The 21,304-nt window shown below is 41.4% G+C and overlaps 1 protein-coding gene across 1 annotated transcript in view; it reads right to left on the minus strand.

Annotated features, from left to right (window-relative positions):
* The window catches only part of MANBA (mannosidase beta), a 68,652-nt gene that overhangs the window by 35,927 nt on the left and 11,421 nt on the right, over nt 1-21,304 (minus strand). Inside the window, exons 3-5 of the mRNA XM_073639168.1 lie at nt 13,824-13,929; nt 12,909-13,076; nt 1,679-1,802 (exon numbers count right to left, since the gene is read on the minus strand). Coding sequence (XP_073495269.1) covers nt 1,679-1,802; nt 12,909-13,076; nt 13,824-13,929 — 398 coding nt within the window. The remainder of the gene's footprint in view (nt 1-1,678; nt 1,803-12,908; nt 13,077-13,823; nt 13,930-21,304) is intronic.

Raw genomic sequence — 21,304 nt, forward strand, 5'->3', positions numbered from 1 at the left:
TAAGGAGCCTTGTCACATGACTTAAGATATGCAGTAAACACCGAAACCTCCATTTGCAGACGTGTTCCAGTTCTCCTACTTTGCACTAAGGAGGGGGTAACAGAAACCAAACAAGAAGTTTTGGTTTAATCATGTGCAAAGCCTTTTACAGAGTCAATATTGACTTTTAGGATTTTTACTTCCAATAGGTAGCACTAGAGTCCCTGCTCTTGTCCCCTGTAAGAGGCTATTTGCGCAGAGAGTAGAGAAAACTAGCACTAGTGGTCTCGGCATAACCATCCAACAAGGAATTGTGAATAGTGCTGTGGAATACTTTGTGAGTACTTGGCATGATCACCATCACACTCCACTAAACCTTCTCCAGCCTAGTGAACACAGACGTTTGTTCATGTAATGGTGTGACCACTGGCAAAAGAGCCTACTAGTAATCAACTAATAGACATGGCTACCTACCAGATAACATTATACTACTATAAATTTGAGTTTCCCTTTATACTGGTTTATGAAAGAACTTTCATTTACTCATTTAATAACGTGCTCCCTTTAGGTTTCACACAATAGAAAGCAGTATAAGCTTCACAATACATGACAACTATAAGCCAGTAAAGTTATTAAAAGCAGACTCTTGTATTTATTCTTCATTTTCCTGATCACTGTGCAGATTTGTATGGTAAACTTTTTTTGTCATAGAATCATAGAATGGTAGAGTTGGAAGGGACCTCCTGGGTCATCTGGTCCAACCCCCTGCTCAAAGCAGGATTCACTAAATCATCTCAGACAGATGTCTGCCCAGCCTCTGTTTGAAGACGTCCATTGAAGGGGAACTCACCACCTCTCGTGGCAGCCTGTTCCACTCATTGATCACCCTAACTGTCAAAAAGTTTTTTCTAATATCTAATCTGTGTCTCCTCCCATTTAGTTTCATCCCATTGCTTCTAGTCTTTCCTTGTGCAAATGAGAATAAAGATGATCCTTCTACAATGTGACAGCCCTTGACATATTTGTAGACAGCTATTAAGTCTCCTCTCAGTCTTCTTTTTTGCAAGCTAAACATTCCCAAATCCTGCAAATGCTCCTCATAGGACATGGTTTGCAGACCAGTCACCATTCTGGTCGCTCTTCTCTGAACTTGCTCCAGTTTGTCTATGTCTTTTTTAAAATGTGGTGCCCAAAACTGTACACAGTATTCCAGATGAGGTCTGACCAAAGAGGAGTAAAGACCGATAATGACTTCACGTGATCTAGACCAGGGTTCCCCAACTCCAGTCCTCAAGGCCCACCAACAGGTCATGTTTTCAGGATTTCCTTAGTATTGCACAGGTGATGGAATTATTGCCTGTGCAGGTGATGCAATTATCACCTGTGTAATACTAAGGAAATCCTGAAAACATGACCTGTTGGTGGGCCTTGAGGACTGGAGTTGGGGAACCCTGATCTAGACTGTATGCTTCTGTTAATACATCCCAGAATTGTATTTGCCTTTTTTGCTGCTGCATCACACTGTTGACTCATGTTCAGTCATACCCTGACAAATTTGGATACTCTTCCCCCACAACACCCCAAAAATAAAACAGTGCGTCATTAGTACTGTAGGATGTACTTGAGATAATATAGACACCACTCACATAACTTTACCATGCAATGCATTTCCCAAATAATTGAAAGCTGAAAGACTTACCAAACACAGTGGTGTAGGAAATATAGATTAGATGGACTATATTATATGCTTCAATTCTTATATCTTTCCAAATGCCCTGTGTAGGAAATGAAGGTCCCCAATCCCAGCTGAACGAACACTGGGCCTGCATTACGAGAAAATAGGGAAATAAGGGGGTGGTTACTTAGAGACACAGTAAAGACATGATCAATGCAGTCATTAGAACACGACTGGCTATGTGCACACAAAGCATTTTTACTGCACTTCCGCTGCGTTTTTTCCGCCGCGGAAACACTGCAAAAACACTTGTTAATAGGTCTGCCAGCTATAGCAATGGTAATCCTGATGTGCTGTGCACATGATGCGGAAATTCAATACAAGGGTGACGTGAACTCCAACCCCATTACCCCACTCGCCACCGCTACAGGGCAGTGGGAAGAGCGGAGGCTAAGCGCCAGATTTGGAGCATCTTATGGATGCGCCATTTCTGGGAATGCTGAGGGGTGATATTAATAGCCGAGGAGGGGGCTAGTATTCATGGACCCTTCCCTGGTAAATAATATCAGCCCGCAGCTGTCTGTTTAGCCTTTTCTGGTTAGAATTTATAGGGGGACCCCACATCAATTTTTTTCTGGGGTCCCCCTGTTATCTAGCCAGTAAAGGCTAATCAAACAGCTGATATTAATAGCCAGGGAAAATTTTTGGCTAATGGCCCCTTCCCCGGCTACTAATATAAGCCCCCAGTGGTCGGCTTTCCCTCTGCAGGTTATAAAAATGAAGCGAGAGCCCACAACATTTTTTATTTTAGGCTCTGTGCCCATGACCCGGACGTAGCAGCGCTTTGGACGCATATTTTTTGCTGCGTCCAAAACGTTACATTCTATTGAAAGCAGATAAATCCACATGCGTTCACTGAACCATGCGTATTTACCGAATTCAATACATTCTAGTTTTCAAATTTATGTTGTGGAGACTAGCAACTCCGCAAGAGAATTTGACATGCTGTGGTCCTGAAAGACACGCATCCTGTCAGTGTCCACGGGTGATCCGCAGCCTCAGATGCACGCATAGTGGACATGGCATTTCTAGAGATCCCATCCACTAATGCTGTAACATCTGGATGCAGCGGGTTTGACGCTGTATAAACATGCAGCGGCTCCTGATCGTGGCGAAGTACCCAAACTCACCGGCAGTTTGTCAATTTCTGTAGCGGACACGCTAGTCTCCGCTGCAGATTTTAACCAATTGAAGTGTCATTATATGCGGTGGATTCACATGTACCGACGACAAAAGTTTGGCATTAGAACACCGCGTTTTGGACGCTGCAAAAATACGCTGCGTCCAAAGCGCCACTGAGTGCTGATCGGGGGATGTAGCGGCTAACCAAACATCTTTGAGCTGTTAACGGCCAGGGACCACGTTTGCAAATGGCACCTTCCTAGGCTAAAAATAGCAGCTCACAGCTGCCGCATAAATTACATGAATGGAAATGCTAATGAGATTGGGCGAATGGGATTAGCTGACATCCAGCTCTTTTGTTTGATGATGACAAGGTGTCAATCAGACCCTTTCGTCACCAAACCTAATTTAAGTAAAGTAAAGAGTTAAATAAACACACAGACACAGAGTAAACACTTTATTTGAAATACAACATACACATTCTTTAATCATTTAAATTAACCAATATATTCACCCCAGTTCTGATGGTAATCCAAGGGTTTAAGCAATGTCCCACCAAAAACCTTTATTTAGCTCCAAAAAGCATTCATTGATGTACAAAGACCCGTCAAAAAAGCAGTTTTTCCTGCCAAGGAGATGCAGAAACTTCTGCTTCAAATCCTGAACGTGAACACAATCTGCTTTTAAAAGCTTCCCAATTGTGTATAAACCCACTCCGAAAATGTCCACCATGACCTATTATCCAATGACTTTGTGCAGGTGGGCACTTGTGTAGATTTTATCGAAGTGCATATTTTTCTAAGTGCCAGGACAGTTAAACATGGCAGCAATCTAATATTCATCTCTTCATACAGGTGTTATATATATCACTTTGCAGATGTGCCCTGTCAGGTTTAATAAGTGGGATTTCTTGCCTTATAAATGGGGTTGGGACCATCAGTTGAGTTTTGCAGAAGTCTGATGGATACACAGCTGATAGTCCTACTGAATAGAATGTTAGAATTTGTATTATGGCAAGAAAAAAGCAGCTAAGTTAAGAAGAACGAGTGGCCATCATTACTTTAAGAAATGAAGATCAGTCAGTCCGAAAAATTGTGAATACTTTGAAAGTGTCCCCAAGTGCAGTTGCAAAAACCATCAAGCGCTACAAAGAAACTGGCTCACATGAGGACCGCCCCAGGAAAGGAAGACCAAGAGTCACCTCTGCTTCTGAGGATAAGTTTATCTGAGTCACCAGCCTCAGAAATCGCAGGTTAACAGCAGCTCAGATTAGAGACCAGGTCAATGCCACACACAGTTCTAGCAGCAGACACATCTCTTCAACAACTGTTAAGAGGAGACTTTGTGCAGCAGGCCTTCATGGTAAAATAGCTGCTAGGAAACCACTGCTAAGGACAGGCAACAAGCAGAATAGACTAGTTTGGGCTAAAGAACACAAGGATTGGACATTAGACCAGTGGAAATCTGTGCTTTGGTCTGATGAGTCCAAATTTGAGATCTTTGGTTCCAACCACCGTGTCTTTGTGCGACACAGAAAAGGTGAACGGATGGACTCTACATGCCTGGTTCCCACCGTGAAGCATGGAGGAGGAGGTGTGATGGTGTGGAGGTGCTTTGCTGGTGACACTGTTGGGGATTTATTCAAAATTGAAGGCATACTAAACCAGCATGGCTACCACAGCATCTTGCAGCGGCATGCTATGCCATCCGGTTTGTGTTTAGTTGGACCATCATTTATTTTTCAACAGGACAATGACCCCAAACACACCTCCAGGCTGTGTAAGGGCTATTTGACCAAGAAGGAGAGTGATGGGGTGCTACGCCAGATGACCTGGCCTCCACAGTCACCAGACCTGAACCCAATCACCCCAAACCACCACCCCTAATCTGAGCTGCTGTTAACCTGCGATTTCTGAGGCTGGTGACTCGGATAAACTTATCCTCAGAAGCAGAGGTGACTCTTGGTCTTCCTTTCCTGGGGTGGTCCTCATGTGAGCCAGTTTCTTTGTAGCACTTGATGGTTTTTGCAACTGTACTTGGGGACACTTTAAAGTTTGACCAATTTTTCTCATTGAGTGACCTTCATTTCTTAAAGTAATGATGGCCACTCCTTTTTCTTTACTTAGAATTTGTATTATGGCAAGAAAAAAGCAGCTAAAAGTCTATTCAGTAGGACTATCAGCTGTGTATCCACCTGACTTCTGCACAACACAAGTGATGGTCCCAACCCCATTTATAAGGCAAGAAATCCCACTTATTAAACCTGACAGGGCACATCTGCAAAGTGAAAACCATTTCTGGTGACTACCTCTTGAAGCTCATCAAGAGACTGCCAAGAGTGTGCAAAGCAGTCATCAAAGCAAAAGGTGGCTACTTTGAAGAACCTAGAATATAAGACATATTTTCAGTTGTTTCACACTTTTTTGTTAAGTATATAATTCCACATGTGTTAATTCATAGTTTTGATGCCTTCAGTGTGAATGTACAATTTTCATAGTCATGAAAATACAGAAAAATCTTTAAATGAGAAGGTGTGTCCAAACTTTTGGTCTGTACTGTACATACATATATACAGTGCCTACAAGTAGTATTCAACCTCCTGCAGATTTAGCTGGTTTGATAAGATGCAAATAAGTTAGAGCCTTCAAACTGCAAACGAGAGTAGGTTTTATGAACAGAAGCATAAATCTTACAAACCAAAAAGTTATGTTGCTCAGTTGAATTTTATTAAATTTTAAACATAAAAGTGTGGGTCAATTATTATACAACCCCTATGTTTAATATTTTGTGGAATAACCCTTGTTTGCAATTACAGCTAATAATCGTCTTTTATAAGACCTGATCAGGCCGGCACAGGTCTGTGGAGTTATCTTGGCCCACTCCTCCATGCAGATCTTCTCCAAGTTATCTAGGTTCTTTGGGTGTCTCATGTGGACTTTATTCTTGAGCTCCTTCCACAAGTTTTCAATTGGGTTAAGGTCAGGAGACTGACTAGGCCACTCCAACACCTTGACTTTTTCTCTATTGAACCAGGCCTTGGTTTTCTTGGCTGTGTGCTTTGGGTCGTTGTCTTGTTGGAAGATGAAATTACGACCCATCTTAAGATCCTTGATGGAGGAGCGGAGGTTCTTGGCCAAAATCTCCAGGTAGGCCGTGCTATCCATCTTCCCATGGATGCGGACCAGATGGCCAGGCCCCTTGGCAGAGAAACAGCCCCACAGCATGATGCTGCCACCACCATGCTTGACTGTAGGGATGGTATTCTTGGGGTCGTATGCAGTGCCATCCAGTCTCCAAAAGTCACGTGTGTGGTTGGCACCAAAGATCTCGATCTTGGTCTCATCAGACCATAGAACCTTGAACCAGTCTGTCTCAGAGTCCTCCAAGTGATCATGAGCAAACTGTAGACTAGCCTTGACATGACGCTTTGAAAGTAAAGGTACCTTACGGGCTCGTCTGGAACGGAAGACCATTGCGGTGGAGTACGTTACTTATGGTATTGACTGAAACCAATGTCCCCACTGCCATGAGATCTTCCCGGAGCTCCTTCCTTGTTGTCCTTGGGTTAGCCTTGACTCTTCGGACAAGCCTGGCCTCGGCACGGGAGGACGCTTTCAAAGGCTGTCCTGGCCGTGGAAGGCTAATAGTAGTTCCATAAGCCTTCCACTTACGGATGATGCTCCCAACAGTGGAGACAGGTAGGCCCAACTCCTTGGAAAGGGTTTTGTACCCCTTGCCAGCCTTGTGACCCTCCACGATCTTGTCTCTGATGGCCTTGGAATGCTCCTTTGTCTTTCCCATGTTGACCATGTCTGAGTGCTGTTCACAAGTTTGGGGAGGGTCTTAAATAGTCAGAAAAGGCTGGCAAAAGAGATCTTTAATCCACACATGTGAAGCTCATTATTCTTGGTGCCTGAACTACTTCTTAATACTTTAGGGGGACCAAACAGAATTCTTGTGGTTTGAGGGGTTGAATAATAAATGACACTCTGAATTAACTTTTTACGTTTTAAAAAAAAAAAAAAAAAATTGCTGCAGTGCATTTCCCACTTCCAGACTGATCTACAGTACAAATGTCACAATGCCAAGTTAATTCCGCATGTGTCAACCAGCTAAATCTGCAGGGGGTTGAATACTACTTGTAGGCACTGTATATATATATACATATACAGTGCATTGTGAAAGTATTTGGCCCCCTTGAACTTTTCTACCTTTTGCCACATTTCTGGCTTCAAACAAAGATATAAAATTCAAATTTTTTTTGGAAGAATCAACAAGTGGGACACAATCGTGAAGTGGAACGAAATTTATTGGATATTTTAAACTTTTTTAGAAAAATCTTTAAATGAGACGGTATGTCCAAACTTTTGGTCTGTACTGTATATATTTCATATTTCATTCATTTACTGTGTGTTAAACCTTCAGAAGCCTGCATTCCACTCCCGTGTGTAAAGCACTGCTATTCATTGGTACATATATTTCATTCATCTGCTGTGTTTAATCCATGATGTAAGGTCATTCACTTTTACAGTTTATGATCCAAGTTGAGCTGCAGGATTGTTTGTTTGTCTGTGCATTTTATTGCCTCCTGCTGTCTTAAGTTAGCTGATTGATTGCTAATTATTTATATTTGTGTATTAGATCTAAGCACATACGTCCCTATATATTTAGACCTAGCCAAGGGAAAGGCACTTCGTGCAGGGGGGCACTTGTGAAGATTTTATCGAAGTGCCATGTTTTTCTAAGTGCCAGGACAGTTAAACATGGTACTTGGACAGGGCAGTAGACAGGTAAGACAATTAAACAAACTTGCTTCCAAGTCATCTGATTTGCAAAGAGTATTCACCATATGTATTTGTACCATTCATATTCTGGCTGCAGCATTTACTCACATCTACCGTCCTTTCACAAACTCGGCACACTCCATCCATATCAGCCCCTCTCTCTCCTCCTATGCACAGCACTCACGCTCTTTTCACAATGTTAATCCGCACAGATCCATTCACTCCCACCATACGACACGAGACGCTTTCACAAATCACTCAATCATCAGCTCACTCTCTTTATTTTCCTTCTCCTAGTCGCAGGAGATATTTCTCCTAGTCGCAGGAGATATTTCTCCTAATCCAGAACGTTCTTGTAATAATGAGACTTATTCTTTCCCTGCTACACTCAGAAACCCTGCTAATCTCATTAATATTCCCTGCATGCCTTCTGTCTCTTTTAAGTGTCCTTTGGAATGCTCGGTCAGTATGTAACAAACTCTCCTACATCCATGACTTTTTCCTTTCGAATTCCCTCAACCTTCTGGCTCTTACTGAAACCTGGATCTAGAAGTCGGATACCACAACCTACACTTTTCTCATACCCCAAAACCTGACAACAGATCAGGTGGAGGTGTTGGCCGGCTCCTTTCAACAAAATGTACCTTTCAGGTCATCCCCCCAGTACCCTCCCTTATTTTCTATTCTTTTGAGGTTCACACTGTCAGACTCAACCGGTCCTTCTCCCTGGGAGTGGTTGTGCATCGCCCTCCAGTCAGTTCCTGGATGACTTTGCCACCTGGATTATAAACTTTCTATTCTGTAACATCCCTACCCTCATCATGGGGGACTCTAACATCACTGTTGGTGATCCCCTTTCCCCATCTGCCTTCTACCTTTTAATCGCTAACTTCCTTCTTCGGCCTTTCACAGCTTACTAATTCTCCTACACATGAAAATAGTAATAAGCTGGACCTGGTCCTCTCCCAGCTCTGCTCAGTGTATGACTTCACTAACCCCCCTTTTCCAATCTCTTACCACAACCCTCTTTCATTCTCTATCAAGAATTGTCACCCAACTCAGGACAACCCCGCCACTTTCCACACTTATAGAAATATACGTGCCATTAATACCCATAAATTTATGAAGAATATGCAGTCATCATTGGCCCCAATCTCCTCCCTCTCATGTCATGACTCTGCACTGAAGCATTATAAGGAAACACTTCAATTTGCCCTGGGTGAAGCTGCACCTCCTACATTTAGCACAAATCGGCACAGACAACCCTGGCACCCGCTGCAAACACGTTTTCTCCAGCGGTGCTCCAGGTGCACCGAACATATGTGGAGAAAATCCAATCTGGCTGAAGATTTCATCCATTATGGCTGAAGATTTCATCCATTATAAATGCATGCTTAAAACCTAAACCCCACCCTTCACCTCTCTAAACAAACCTACTTCAACACCCTCATCACCTCACTATCTAATAATCCTAAACGACGCTGACACTTTTCACTCTCTCCTTAAACAGTACAGGACCCCACTACCGACCTCAACGCTGATGATCTGGCCAATTATTTCAAAGAAATAGCTGACCATATCCGACAGGAAATGTTCTCCCAATCCCCTGTTATGCATTCTCCTCCTTCCTGCACTGCATCTTGCTCACTTTCTGTCTTTCAACACGGCACGCAAGAAGTGACCAGGCTCCTTACATCTTCTTGCCCTACTACCGGCACCAGTGACCCTATTCCCTCACATCACCTCCAGTCTCTTTCCCCTGCTGTCACCACTCACCTAAGTAAAATATGTAATCTCTCCCTCTCATCTGGTATTTTTCCCTCCTCCTTTAAACATGCCAGCATACATCCATTACTTAAAAAAAACATCTTTCAACCAGAACTGCGCTGCTAGCTACATACCTGTCAACAATCTTCCCTTCATCTCTAAACTCCTGGAATAATTGGTCCACTCCAGTCTAATCTGCTATCTCTCAGAAAACGCTCTTCTTGACCCTTTACAATCTGGTTTCCGTTCTTTACACTCTACTGGAACTGCCCTTACTGAAGTCTCTAATGATCTACTAACAGCTGAATCTAATGATCACTACTCCCTGCTGATTCTCATGGATCGCTCTGCAGCATTCGACACTGTGGATCACCAGCTCCTCCTCACTATGCTCCTATTGGGCTCAAGGACACTGTTCTCTCCTGGTTCTCCTCCTACCTCTCTGACATCTCCTTCATTGTATCTTTTGCCGGCTTCTCTTCCTCTCCCGTTCCCCTTATTGTCAGGGTTCCTCAAGGTTCAGTCCTAAGCACCCTCCTCTTCTCCCTATACACCGCTCCTATTGTACAAACAATCAGTAGATTCGGTTTTCAGTACCATCTCTATGCCGATGATACCCAATTATATATAGTCTCCTGACATCAACCCTGCATTACTACAAAATACTAGTGATTGTCTTTCCGCAGTCTCTAACATTAGGTCATCCTTTTATCTAAAACTGAATCTGTCAAAAACTGAACTCCTCACGTTCCTCCCTCCACTAACCTACGCCTGATATTGCCATTTCCGTGTGTGGCTCCACCATTACTCCCTAGTAAATGCTCGATGTCTTGCCGTCATCATTGATTCTGATTTTTCCTTCACTCACCACATCCGATCACTCGCTCGCTCATGTCACCTACACCTGAAAAACATCTCTAGAATTAGACCTTTTCTTACCTTTCACTAGGTAAAACGCTTACTGTAGCTTTTATTCATTCTTATCTGGACTATTGCAACTCTTTACTAATTGGTCTCCATCTTACTAAACTCTCCCCTCTCCAATCAGTCTATGCAGCAGCCAGGATCATATTCCTTTCCGACAGCTACACCGATGCCTCTACCCTGTACCAGTCGTTGCACTGGTTGCCCATCCAATGCAGAGTTCAATATAAACTAAACTACCCTCACCCACAACGCACTCTACGGTTCAGAACACCCCTACATCTCCTCCCTCATCGCACTCTACACCCTACCCGTGCCCTATGTTCTGCTAATGACTTAAAACTAAAATCCTCAATCCAAACCTCCCATTCCAGTCTCCAAAACGTAACGCGTGCTGCTGCACTACCCAGGACAATTCGATCAATTCCCAATAGCTACAGTTTTAAGCGTGGCCTAAAAACCCATTTCTTTAGACTGGCCTATTGCCCCATCTCACTCATCTACCTAACCCCATTTGGCCCATACAAAATTTTCATGACCCCCGTAGCATCTGTTCACATCCTCCATGCAATTAATAGCCTTCTATGTCTGTACTGTACACATACTCTCTGGCGACCAACTTATGCAGCGTTATGTGCATACTCTATTTAGTATATTATGGCTGTATTGTACAATATAAGCACGTTTTACCATTTACCTCTCGTGTCTCCCCTAATCCCTCATAGATTGTAAGCTTGCTAGCAGGGCCCTCACTCCTTTTGATATCTGAATTATGCTTATTCTGTAATGTCTTTAGTGCCTGTACAAGTTCCCTCTAAAATTGTAAAGTGCTGCAGAATATGTTTGCCGCTATAAAAAATTATTATAATGTTACAACAAATTCCTAAAAACAGTTTTTGACATCCTCCGAAAACACAAAGCATACCAAAGCATTTAAGAAAGTGGCCAGGAAGTGACAGTCATAGCAAATACTGAATCAATATACTATTCCACAATCACAATGAAAGTCCATCCAGAGCCATTCACCAGGTCAATAGTGGCCAGGGTTTGCTCTGTTTTATTCCAGCTGTTCCTCAAAGCATTCTGGTTTCTGATCTTATAAAATCTTCCATAATGTACAGGAGATATAGTCCTTTGTACGTAGAGCTACTTTTCATGGTCTTTAAGAAGGGGACGCGGCTCACTAGGTAATAATGCAAAAAATATAAAAGACATACCGCTAGAGAAACGTGTGAGACGCGCTCCCTTGATAAAGGCTATAAAAATGAGAACGAAGTACAAAAGGCCCATATCTCTGGAATTGCATGGCGGAATTAAAAAAAAACAAATAAACTTAGTGGAGAAGTGGGAAAAAACTAAGAAAACTGGACACTTCTGACCGGGTGACAGTTCTTCTTTAATCCCTTAACTACATAGGACATATAGTTACGTTATATTCCGGTTCCCTGACTTGATGGGTGCTCGCAAGCCAAGCCTGCATCTTTACGGCAGATGATGGCTGTAATATTCAGCCATCATCTGCTTCTAACAGCCGTGATGGAGCGGAGCGCTGCCCTCAGTTGTTAACCTGTTAAATGCCGCTATCAACCTGATATTGGTACTTACTGCATGATGGCAAAGGGGGCATGTTATTCTATGCGGTCCGTGACGCGATGGTGAGGCACCTATTGGTTGTCATGATGGGTCGAAGTGTGCTGAAGACCACCGTGCCTCACATGTCTTGTGAAAGACAGCCCGTGGCTGGCGTTCATAGGAGACAGTGATTTCCACTATACACAGCAGTATGGTAGTATTGCTGTGTATAGTACAAGTGATCGGATGAGAACAGGTTCAAGTCCCCTAACGGGACTAAAACACAGTAGAAAGTGAAAAAAAAAATTGTTTTAAAAAAAATATAAAAAGTTCAAGTCACCCCCTTTTCATCCATTAAAAGAATAAAAATAATACACATTTGGTATTGTTAAGTCCGTAAAAGTCCGATCAATAAAAATCTAAAATTAATTAACCTAATAAGTAGACAGTGTAAAAACAATCTAAAAGCCAAAATTACAGTTTTTCAGACACCACAAGAGGCGATCAAAACATTGTATCTACAACAAGATGGTATCAATAAAAACTCACAAATAGCCTCATCAACCAAAAATATAAAATGTTACGAGTCTTGGAAAATGGCGACAGAAGCAATTTTTTTTTCTTCAGAAATTTAAAAAAAAAAAAAAAAAAAAAACACTATACATGTTTGGTATCTTCATAATCGCACTTACATAAAGAATCATGTTCCCGGGTAATTTTTATCATATATCGAACAAGGAAAATAAATAATAATTGTGAAATTGCACTTTTTTTTTTTTGCAATTTTGCCACAGTTCGAATTTTATCCCCCACTTTCTAATACATTACATGATAAAATGAATAACATCATTCAAAAGTACAACTCACCCCCCGCACCCTAAAAAAGCCTTCATATGGCTATTTCGACGAAAAAATAAAAAAGTCATGGCTCTTGGAAGAAAAAGGGGAAAAACTAAAAAATTGCCCCATCAGGAAGGGGTTAAAGCCTGTGAATAACAGTTAAATGTTACAATGAGGGGAATCACCTTTCTTATGAAGTTGACATGGCAATCTCCATTTTGTACTTTCGGAGGGCAGTCTGGAGGGATACCATAGGCGTGCTGAGTGCTCCTTTCTTTTGCCCAGTCTATAGCAGACTGAAACTTTATTTCTATGTGGTTTTCCGCTTCAATTATTTTGGTTATATCTACAGTCTGTAAGTGGAAAAACACAATGACAAGTCAGTATTATGCTGAAATGTATAGAAATACATCCAATTTTATATTAGTAAATCTAACATTAATTGGTTATACAGGAATTTGGATTTGATATCTTCCATTTTACATTAAAGGGAATCTGTCACCAGCTTTTTGTTACCCCACCTGAGAGCAGCATAATGCACGGATAGAGATTCTGATGCCAGCTATTTTTCACTTACTTTATTGGGTGCTGAAGTTTTAATTTAAAAATTAGTTCTCTGCAACAGATCTACCAGTTCTCTGTATGTTGAGCTTTGTATAGCCCAGTCCTCACTGTTGATTGGCAGCTTTCTGTGTACACTGTGCATAGGCAGAAAGCTGCCAATCAGTGGTGGTGGCGTGGTTGGACTACTTAGCAGCAGACCAAGTAGTCCTCTAGTGATAATATCTTGCTGATAAAACAGTGATCTTTATAAAAAAAAACTACAATAAGCAGCTCAGTAAGTGATCCATCACTGGAATCAGAGTCTCTGTCCTTAAATTATGCTGCTCTCAGATAAGGTAGCAAAAACCTGGTGACAGATTCCCTTTAAAGGAGACCTGTCACCACGAAAATCCAGTTCAATATGCAGGAGGAGCAGATCAGATTAATATATATCTATATCCTAAGAAAAGACTAACCCTTATATAAAGGCCTCTGTTCCCTTATATCACTGTCATCAAAGGTATCAGGAAATGAACGTACGTCATCTCTATACTCACATATCTATTGAACATGTTCTGAGTTTTTGCAATAGGCACTGAGTTGAGAACAATGGTAGAAATAGTGTCAATCCCTTCACAAACCAAGTTGACTTTCTGCCAATGTCTAGAAAAATTAATTTGATAAAGTCAGAGAAAAACATTAATTATGTATACATACACAAAGTGGGAGCACCAGTACACCCATGAATATATTGTGCTTTTATTTAGTCACAAAATAGAACTACAGTTAGTTGAACAGCTAAAGCTTCTTTCTGTTGTGCATTTCTGAGGAACTAGCGTTTTAATAGATCTGGAGATTACCATAAACGTTAAAGTTCATTTTAATCAATAGATCTTGGAATAATAATAATTTCCACAAATGGATGTATTTAAAAAAAATGTTCCTGTGCTGAGATAATCTTATAAATGTGCCCCTGCTGTGTACTGTGTAATGGTTGTGTCTGACCGTGGAGGGACATGGTCTGATCATACCACAGCTCCTGGGCAGGGGAGGAAGCAAAAGAGTATACAGACATTACAGCATGGGATCACAGCTGATTCTTTCTGTGAGGTAAAACCTTTCCCTGCCTGTTTTTAAACAATGTTTACTTCAAAGAATCATTTGCGATTCTGTGCTGTAATATCTGTATACTCTTTTGCTTCCTCCCCTGCCCAGGAGCTGTGGTATGATCAGACCATGTCCCTCCACGGTCAGACACAGCCATTACACAGTACACAGCAGGGGCACATTTATAAGATTATCTCAGCACAGGGACATTTTATTTAAACACATCCAATTGTGGAACCTGTTAGTATTCCAAGATCTATTGATTAAAATCAACTTTTGTTAGTGTGAAAATCCCTTTAAATGGTTGCTTTCTTGTCCAAGACCACTTTTTTTAGCTTGATTGATAGCTCACGGTCTGATTTTCTTAGCTGTTTTCACATAAGTAGTGAGCTATTAATCAAGCTGAAAAAGACGATGGTGCTGGATGGAGACACAAATTCAGGATGCAGAGGTTTGGGAACTGTTCTGTCACAACCAGAGCATTTAATGCCTTATTTGGCTTATTTGGATAAGACACTAAATCGTGAACGCAACAACAGATAGAAGATATAAAAGGTGTTGATGGCTTTAATTTTCAAAAACTTGCATGCCCATATATACACTTTGGGGGAGGGAACTTGACCTTACTGACAGATTTCATCTTCGTGTAGTACTCCTGAGTACATAAAGCAACTACTATCCCAACTTTTGCTTTTATATTTGCCTTCTATAATGCTGCTCTGTGAAATGAAATACATATATAGATCTTTCTTTGTAGAAATACAAAGTTAAGAGCAGTTGCCCACTACTAGGACAACCCCGCTCATTCCCCAGGTTTGCCCCCATGAAAAAGCTTATACTCACCTCCTGTGCTGAGCGTACAGCGGTGTCGAGGCTCAAGTAAGATTGTTGCGTCATGTGAGCCTGGCGCCCAATTAGCACTGCCTTCATTGTCCCAGACTTCTGACATATACAGTGGGTACGGAAAGTATTCAGACCCCTTTAAATTTTTCCACTCTGTTTCATTGCAGCCATTTGGTAAATTCTAAAAAGTTCATTTTTTTTTCTCACTAAAGTGCACTCTGCACCCCATCTTGACTGAAGAAAAACAGAAATGTAGAAATTTTGCAAATTTATTAAAAAAGAAAAACTGAAATATCACATGGTCATAAGTATTCAGACCCTTTGCTCAGACACTCATATTTAAGTCACATGCTGTCTATTTCCTCCTTGTGATGGTTCTACTCCTTCATTGGAGTCCAGCTGTGTTTAATTAAACTGATAGGACTTGATTTGGAAAGGCACAAACCTGTCTATATAAGACTTCACAGCTCACAGTGCATGTCAGACCAAATGAGAATCATGAGCTCAAAAGGAACTGCCCAAGGAGCTCAGAGACAGAATTGTGGCAAGGCACAGATCTGGCCAAGGTTACAAAAGAATTTCTGCAGTACTCAAGGGTTCTAAGTGCACAATGGTCTCCATAATTCTTAAATGGAAGAAGTTTGGGACCACCAGAAGTCTTCCTAGACCTGGCCATCCAGCCAAACTGAGCAATCGTGGGAGACTAGCCTTGGTGAGAGAGGTAAAGAAGAACCTCAAGATCACTGTGGCTGAGCTCCAGAGATGCAGTAGGGAGATGGGAGAAAGTTCCACAAAGTCAACTATCACTGCAGCCCTCCACCAGTCAGGCCTTTATGGCAGAGTGGCCTGACGGAAGCCTCTCCTCAGTGCAAGACAAATGAAAGCCCGCTTAGAGTTTGCTCAAAAACACATGAAGGACTCCCAGACTATGAGAAATAAGATTCGCTGGTCTGATGAGATGAAGATAGAACTTTTTGGTGATAATTCTAAGATGTATGTGTGGAGAAAACCAGGCACTGCTCATCACCTGCCCAATACAATCTCAACAGTGAAACATGGTGGTGGCAGCATCATGCTATGGGGGTGTTTTTCAGCTGTAGGGAGAGGACGACTGGTTGCAATTGAAGGAAACATGAATGCGGCCAAGTACAGAGATATCCTGTATGAAAAGCTCTTTCAGAGTGCTCTGGACCTCAGACTTGGCAGAAGGTTCACCTTCCAACAAGACAATGACCTTAAGCACACAGCTAAAATAACAAAGGCGTGGCTTCAGAACAACTCTGTGACCATTCTTGACTGGCCCAGCCAGAGCTGACCTAAACCCAATTGAGCATCTCTGGAGAGACCTGAAAATGGCTGTCCACCAACGTTCACCATCCAACCTGACGGAACTGGAGAGGATCTGCAAGGAAGAATGGCAGAGGATCCCCAAATCCAGGTGTGAAAAACTTGTTGCATCATTCCCAAGAAGACTCATGGCTGTACTAGCTCAAAAGGGTGCTTCTACTCAATACTGAGCAAAGGGTCTGAATACTTATGACCATGTGATATTTCAGTTTTTTTTTTTTAATAAATTGGCAAAAATTTCTACATTTGTTTTTTTTCAGTCAAAATGGGGTACAGAGTGTACTTTAATGAGAAAAAAAATGAACTTTTTAGAATTTACCAAATGGCTGCAATGAAACAGAGTGAAAAATTTAAAGGGGTCTGAATACTTTCCGTACCCACTGTAAGTAATTAACAGGACGTGAGCGGGGACTCCCAGTGAAGTAACAATCTCACGTGAGCCCCCGGAGAGCGAGTGCCAACAGTGTTGGAACGGCGCCGGCAAGAGAGGCGAGTATAAGTGTTTTTATTTTAACTGGGCTAAACGCTTAGATTCAGATGGGGTTTCCTAGTAGTAGACAACCCCTTTAAATAAGAGGATTAAACAAGAATATTTCCATTACTACCATCAAATGGATGATGACAAGGAATAATAGGGGATACTGTTCAAGAAATTAAACTTTATGGGGAGATACATCAGAGTGTTTTACGCCTGTTTTCTGGTGTAAAAACTTTGAACAGTTGCAAAATTTTTAGCAGCTTTTACCATTTTCATGCTAGTTTCAAGCAGCTCGGCCAAAATGGGGTGGAGCAAGTGCAGGATGGGGTGTGGCTATACCTGTCCATCAAATTCATGAAAAGTGGCCGCATTTCTTATGGCAGAAATGAAACTCCAGTACTTGACTAAAGTAACAATTCTAACGAGGTGCATGCCGCTTATAAGATGCACCAAATTCATTAAGCGGCATGCGCCTCTTACTGAATTTGGCGCATTTTATTCCTGCATGTCCCTCAGTAAGACTGGCATACGAAACACTAGTCTTAGTGAATCGAGGCCTTTGTCTTTATGAAACTATTTAGTTAATTTAATAACATTATGGTACTGTAACCATCACATGCTCCATACTAGGGGTTCACAATCTGCGGCCTGCCATGTCATTTTGTGCGGCTCACAACCATCTATATCAGTGGTTTCCATGTGACAGGGAAGGAATGTCAAACACTACTCAGAAGAAGGGATGAACAAGCCCAAACAGAGCACTGTGTAACCATATCTGGGTCCCCCATATATTAACAGACTAGGATTCATTGACCCCTGTTTAGCAAAAACATATGTAAGTTAGAGAGGAGGCTGCCTATGTAGCTCTTATTATTCAATATAAAGCAAACCTTTCACCGGGTCAAAAGTGACCAGTTTTTGCTCTTACTTCATACCTGCTGCTATCCTGAGTATACCATTTTGTTTATTTATGTTTGGACCTTTATTTGGGGATATTTTTTATGATATTTACCAAGGGGGTGGTACTCACAAGGTAATTATGCAGAGCATGTAGATAGCAAGAGGTTAAATAATTTTATTAAGAATATTAAAAATTATAGGTAGAACACCCAAGGTGCAAAATGAACAAACCAACAAAAACACATACAGTTGTGCTCAAAAGTTTACATATCCCGGCAGAATTTTTCCTTTCTTGGCCTTGTTTCAGAGAATATGAAACTGGCTCCATTAGAGAATGTGGCGATAAAGCGAGAAGTCTGGGACTGATTGTTTCTATTATTGGGGATCAATAGTTGTTTACGATCTTTTTGTATTTTGGCTTCAAACCACACAACCATCTGGTCTCAACAAACAGCTTTCTTTCACCTCTTTTCTTTAAGATCCAGGGTCACCTAGAGTTGCGTTATACCAGGGATAGCCGTAGTTGAGTGGGGGCGCCATCCTCTTTTTTTCCCCTAGGGTGCCAACCTCCAAGTTAGATAGGTGTCAGTGTTAGCTAGTTAACTTTCGGGACTAGTCTCCTTGTCCTTCCTCCTCCCCCAATACCCCAGCACCATCCTATATGAGCACTCTCCGTGTCGCTGACTTGTGAGTTCGGGACACCCCTCATATTACATTCAACATATTCATTATATTATCTGGTGTATCATAGGTCCTCCTTTTGGCTTTTATACATATTCATTCTATTAGGTTCAATCTATCACCGTGACTGGTTGACTGTACATCACTCTGTGGTATTTATATATTAGCCGAGACTAATGGCTCACTTTGAGTTTCAGCTGTCTCTTTCTTATATATTGGGAATTTGCCTGCATCGTTTGTTTGCATTTCCTTCCCTCTCTATAGGTGGATATTGTCTGAAATAATTGATTTGCATGTGGCTTCTATGTGTAATTTCGTATGGTATAGTGCGCTGAGTGCCTCTACGCATGCGCACTAGCCACTGCGTTCCAACATGCGGTGCATAGCCCGGATGTAGGCTTACATACGGCTCCTTGCACCGGATACACATTACACCCGGACCGGAAGTAGACCGCACGTCAACTCAGGTATGTGGCGCGCATATATAAAAATACAGCAGTCGCAAACAATGACCACGTAGCGTTCCCATACCACAATGGAACAGGAGCTGATAATGACTCTCAACGTACTCCCCTGATGAACTAAGGGAAACGGGTCAGGAGCCTGCTGTATGGGAACACTGCCACCAATGAGGGATAAAAGCTAAGTGTGACAAATCTCCTATGTTATTGGTGTGAAGGTCCATGCTTCTTTTTACCCCTGCATATCATGACAGTGTATTTGAAGGCTAATAAGCAATACGCATGATGGCATAGGGTTGTCCCTCACAATTGGGATGGCAGATTAAGGAGATGTCTCACATTCTATAAGTTTAACAGGACCTCTGTGATTCTAATCAATGTATGACAGAATCAAGTAGGTCCTTAATGTATGAGTCAACCTTTCTTTGACCGTTATAATAGCGGTGGTTTTTTGATGATCTTTTGACTCTACATTTTGGGGGAACAGGATACCTTTATCATATAGTTCATACTTTCGAGGTCTGTGTGTTATGTTCCACCATAGATGTACCATTTTGGACACGTGTGTATAGAGATTTTCTTTGTTTGATTATCTCTATGGTGTCCTCACCAGGATATATATACAGTACACACACACACACACACACACACACACACACACACACACACACACACACAGACCTGTGTATTCTTTGTTATCTATGTGTTTTTGTTGGTTTATTCATTTTGCACCTTGGGTGTTTTACCTATGATTTTTAATATTCTTAATAAAATTATTTAACCACTTGCTATCTACATATTATATATTTGGTTTACCACTACGCTATTATTTAGTAGTGCAGAGCAGCTTATAGACATGCGCCCTATGATCAACACCCCATTGTAAAGACTATGAAGAGGAACACAAAATAGAAAAGACCCTCATCTCTGATGGATTTAAATAAACAAAAACCATAACACTCAGGGGAGTGCCAGAGCATAAACTGTCCACTTTTCACCTTGTGACAAGGGAAATGTGAAATGCAGCCAGGTACTACAACACCCATAGTATTCAATGGCTTTTGAATAAGGGAGAAGAGAGCCCTCATTCTCCAGGTATGTGGAAGTCCTAGTAGTGGAAGCTGCATCTCAGACATTTATGGCATATACTTTGGATATGCCATAAACCTTTCAAAAGGTAATACCCCTGCTCTACACTAATATTTCTGTTTCCAGCACTATATGAAGGGAATGCATATATAACACATGAACATGTGAACACTTTATTGTATTGCAAACATTTTAGATAATAGAATAGTCTTTTTAAAATGACTAAATGGAAAATAGTTTGCCATTTCTTTTATTGTATTTTTTTCTATTGAGGCACATGAAATGCAGAATGAACTCTAGGAAGGAAACTATAACAGAAAGGGAATGCCATGGAGATGCGAATATACTTCATCCCTACTATCAAATAAATACAGGAGAAGCATTCAAAAGAACTTTCACCAACTTTTACCAGTCGAAATTAGCGGGTCAAGACAACTTTAACCAATTGATGACCAAGTGCCATGAATTGGTCCTGGGCTTTAATCTCACGCCATTGTAAATTTACAGTGCAGAGTTAAAGCTCATATGCCAGCAATCTAGCGGAAGCAAGTTCAGTGCAGAACTTATACATAGACAGCACCCTGGGGAGAAGACAGACGTGGTTTATTACCACTTCTGGCTTTTCTTTTGCTGGCTATATAGTACTCCCATGGTCTCCACCCATCTTTTATTCGCCTGCCAGGATGTAATCTGATAGTGAATAACTGCTTTAATGTTGTGTGTAGAGATCCTAAAGATTTTCTGGCATGTCTCACCATGGACAACCCTTTTAAAAGTCATACCCATAAGACAGAAGATTCAAATGAGTATTTGGAAATGATCAATAATAACACACTTTAGGGCTTTTGTGTCACTGTTGTCATTTAGGAAGACCATCAATTTTATTCATTTGTATTTTATTTTTAAAGACCACTATAGCCACCTCCATGTAATTACATGTACTAAGATACAGCTCTTACGTCTTCCGACTCACTCCTCTGCAAACCCACAAACTGTTCTATCTTCTCTTTCTCATCATAAACCATTTATGATACAAAGATTGCGCACAATCATGGCTAAGGTATGCACTAAAAAAATGGATCAATCGTCATACCTATAATTAGCTGGAATGAAATGACATCTTTGGTTTTCT

The sequence above is a fragment of the Phyllobates terribilis genome, unplaced genomic scaffold (genome assembly GCF_046119375.1).
Source record: "Phyllobates terribilis strain yellow unplaced genomic scaffold, ASM4611937v1 Scaffold_1__5_contigs__length_1240528914, whole genome shotgun sequence".
Lineage (NCBI taxonomy): Eukaryota > Metazoa > Chordata > Amphibia > Anura > Dendrobatidae > Phyllobates > Phyllobates terribilis.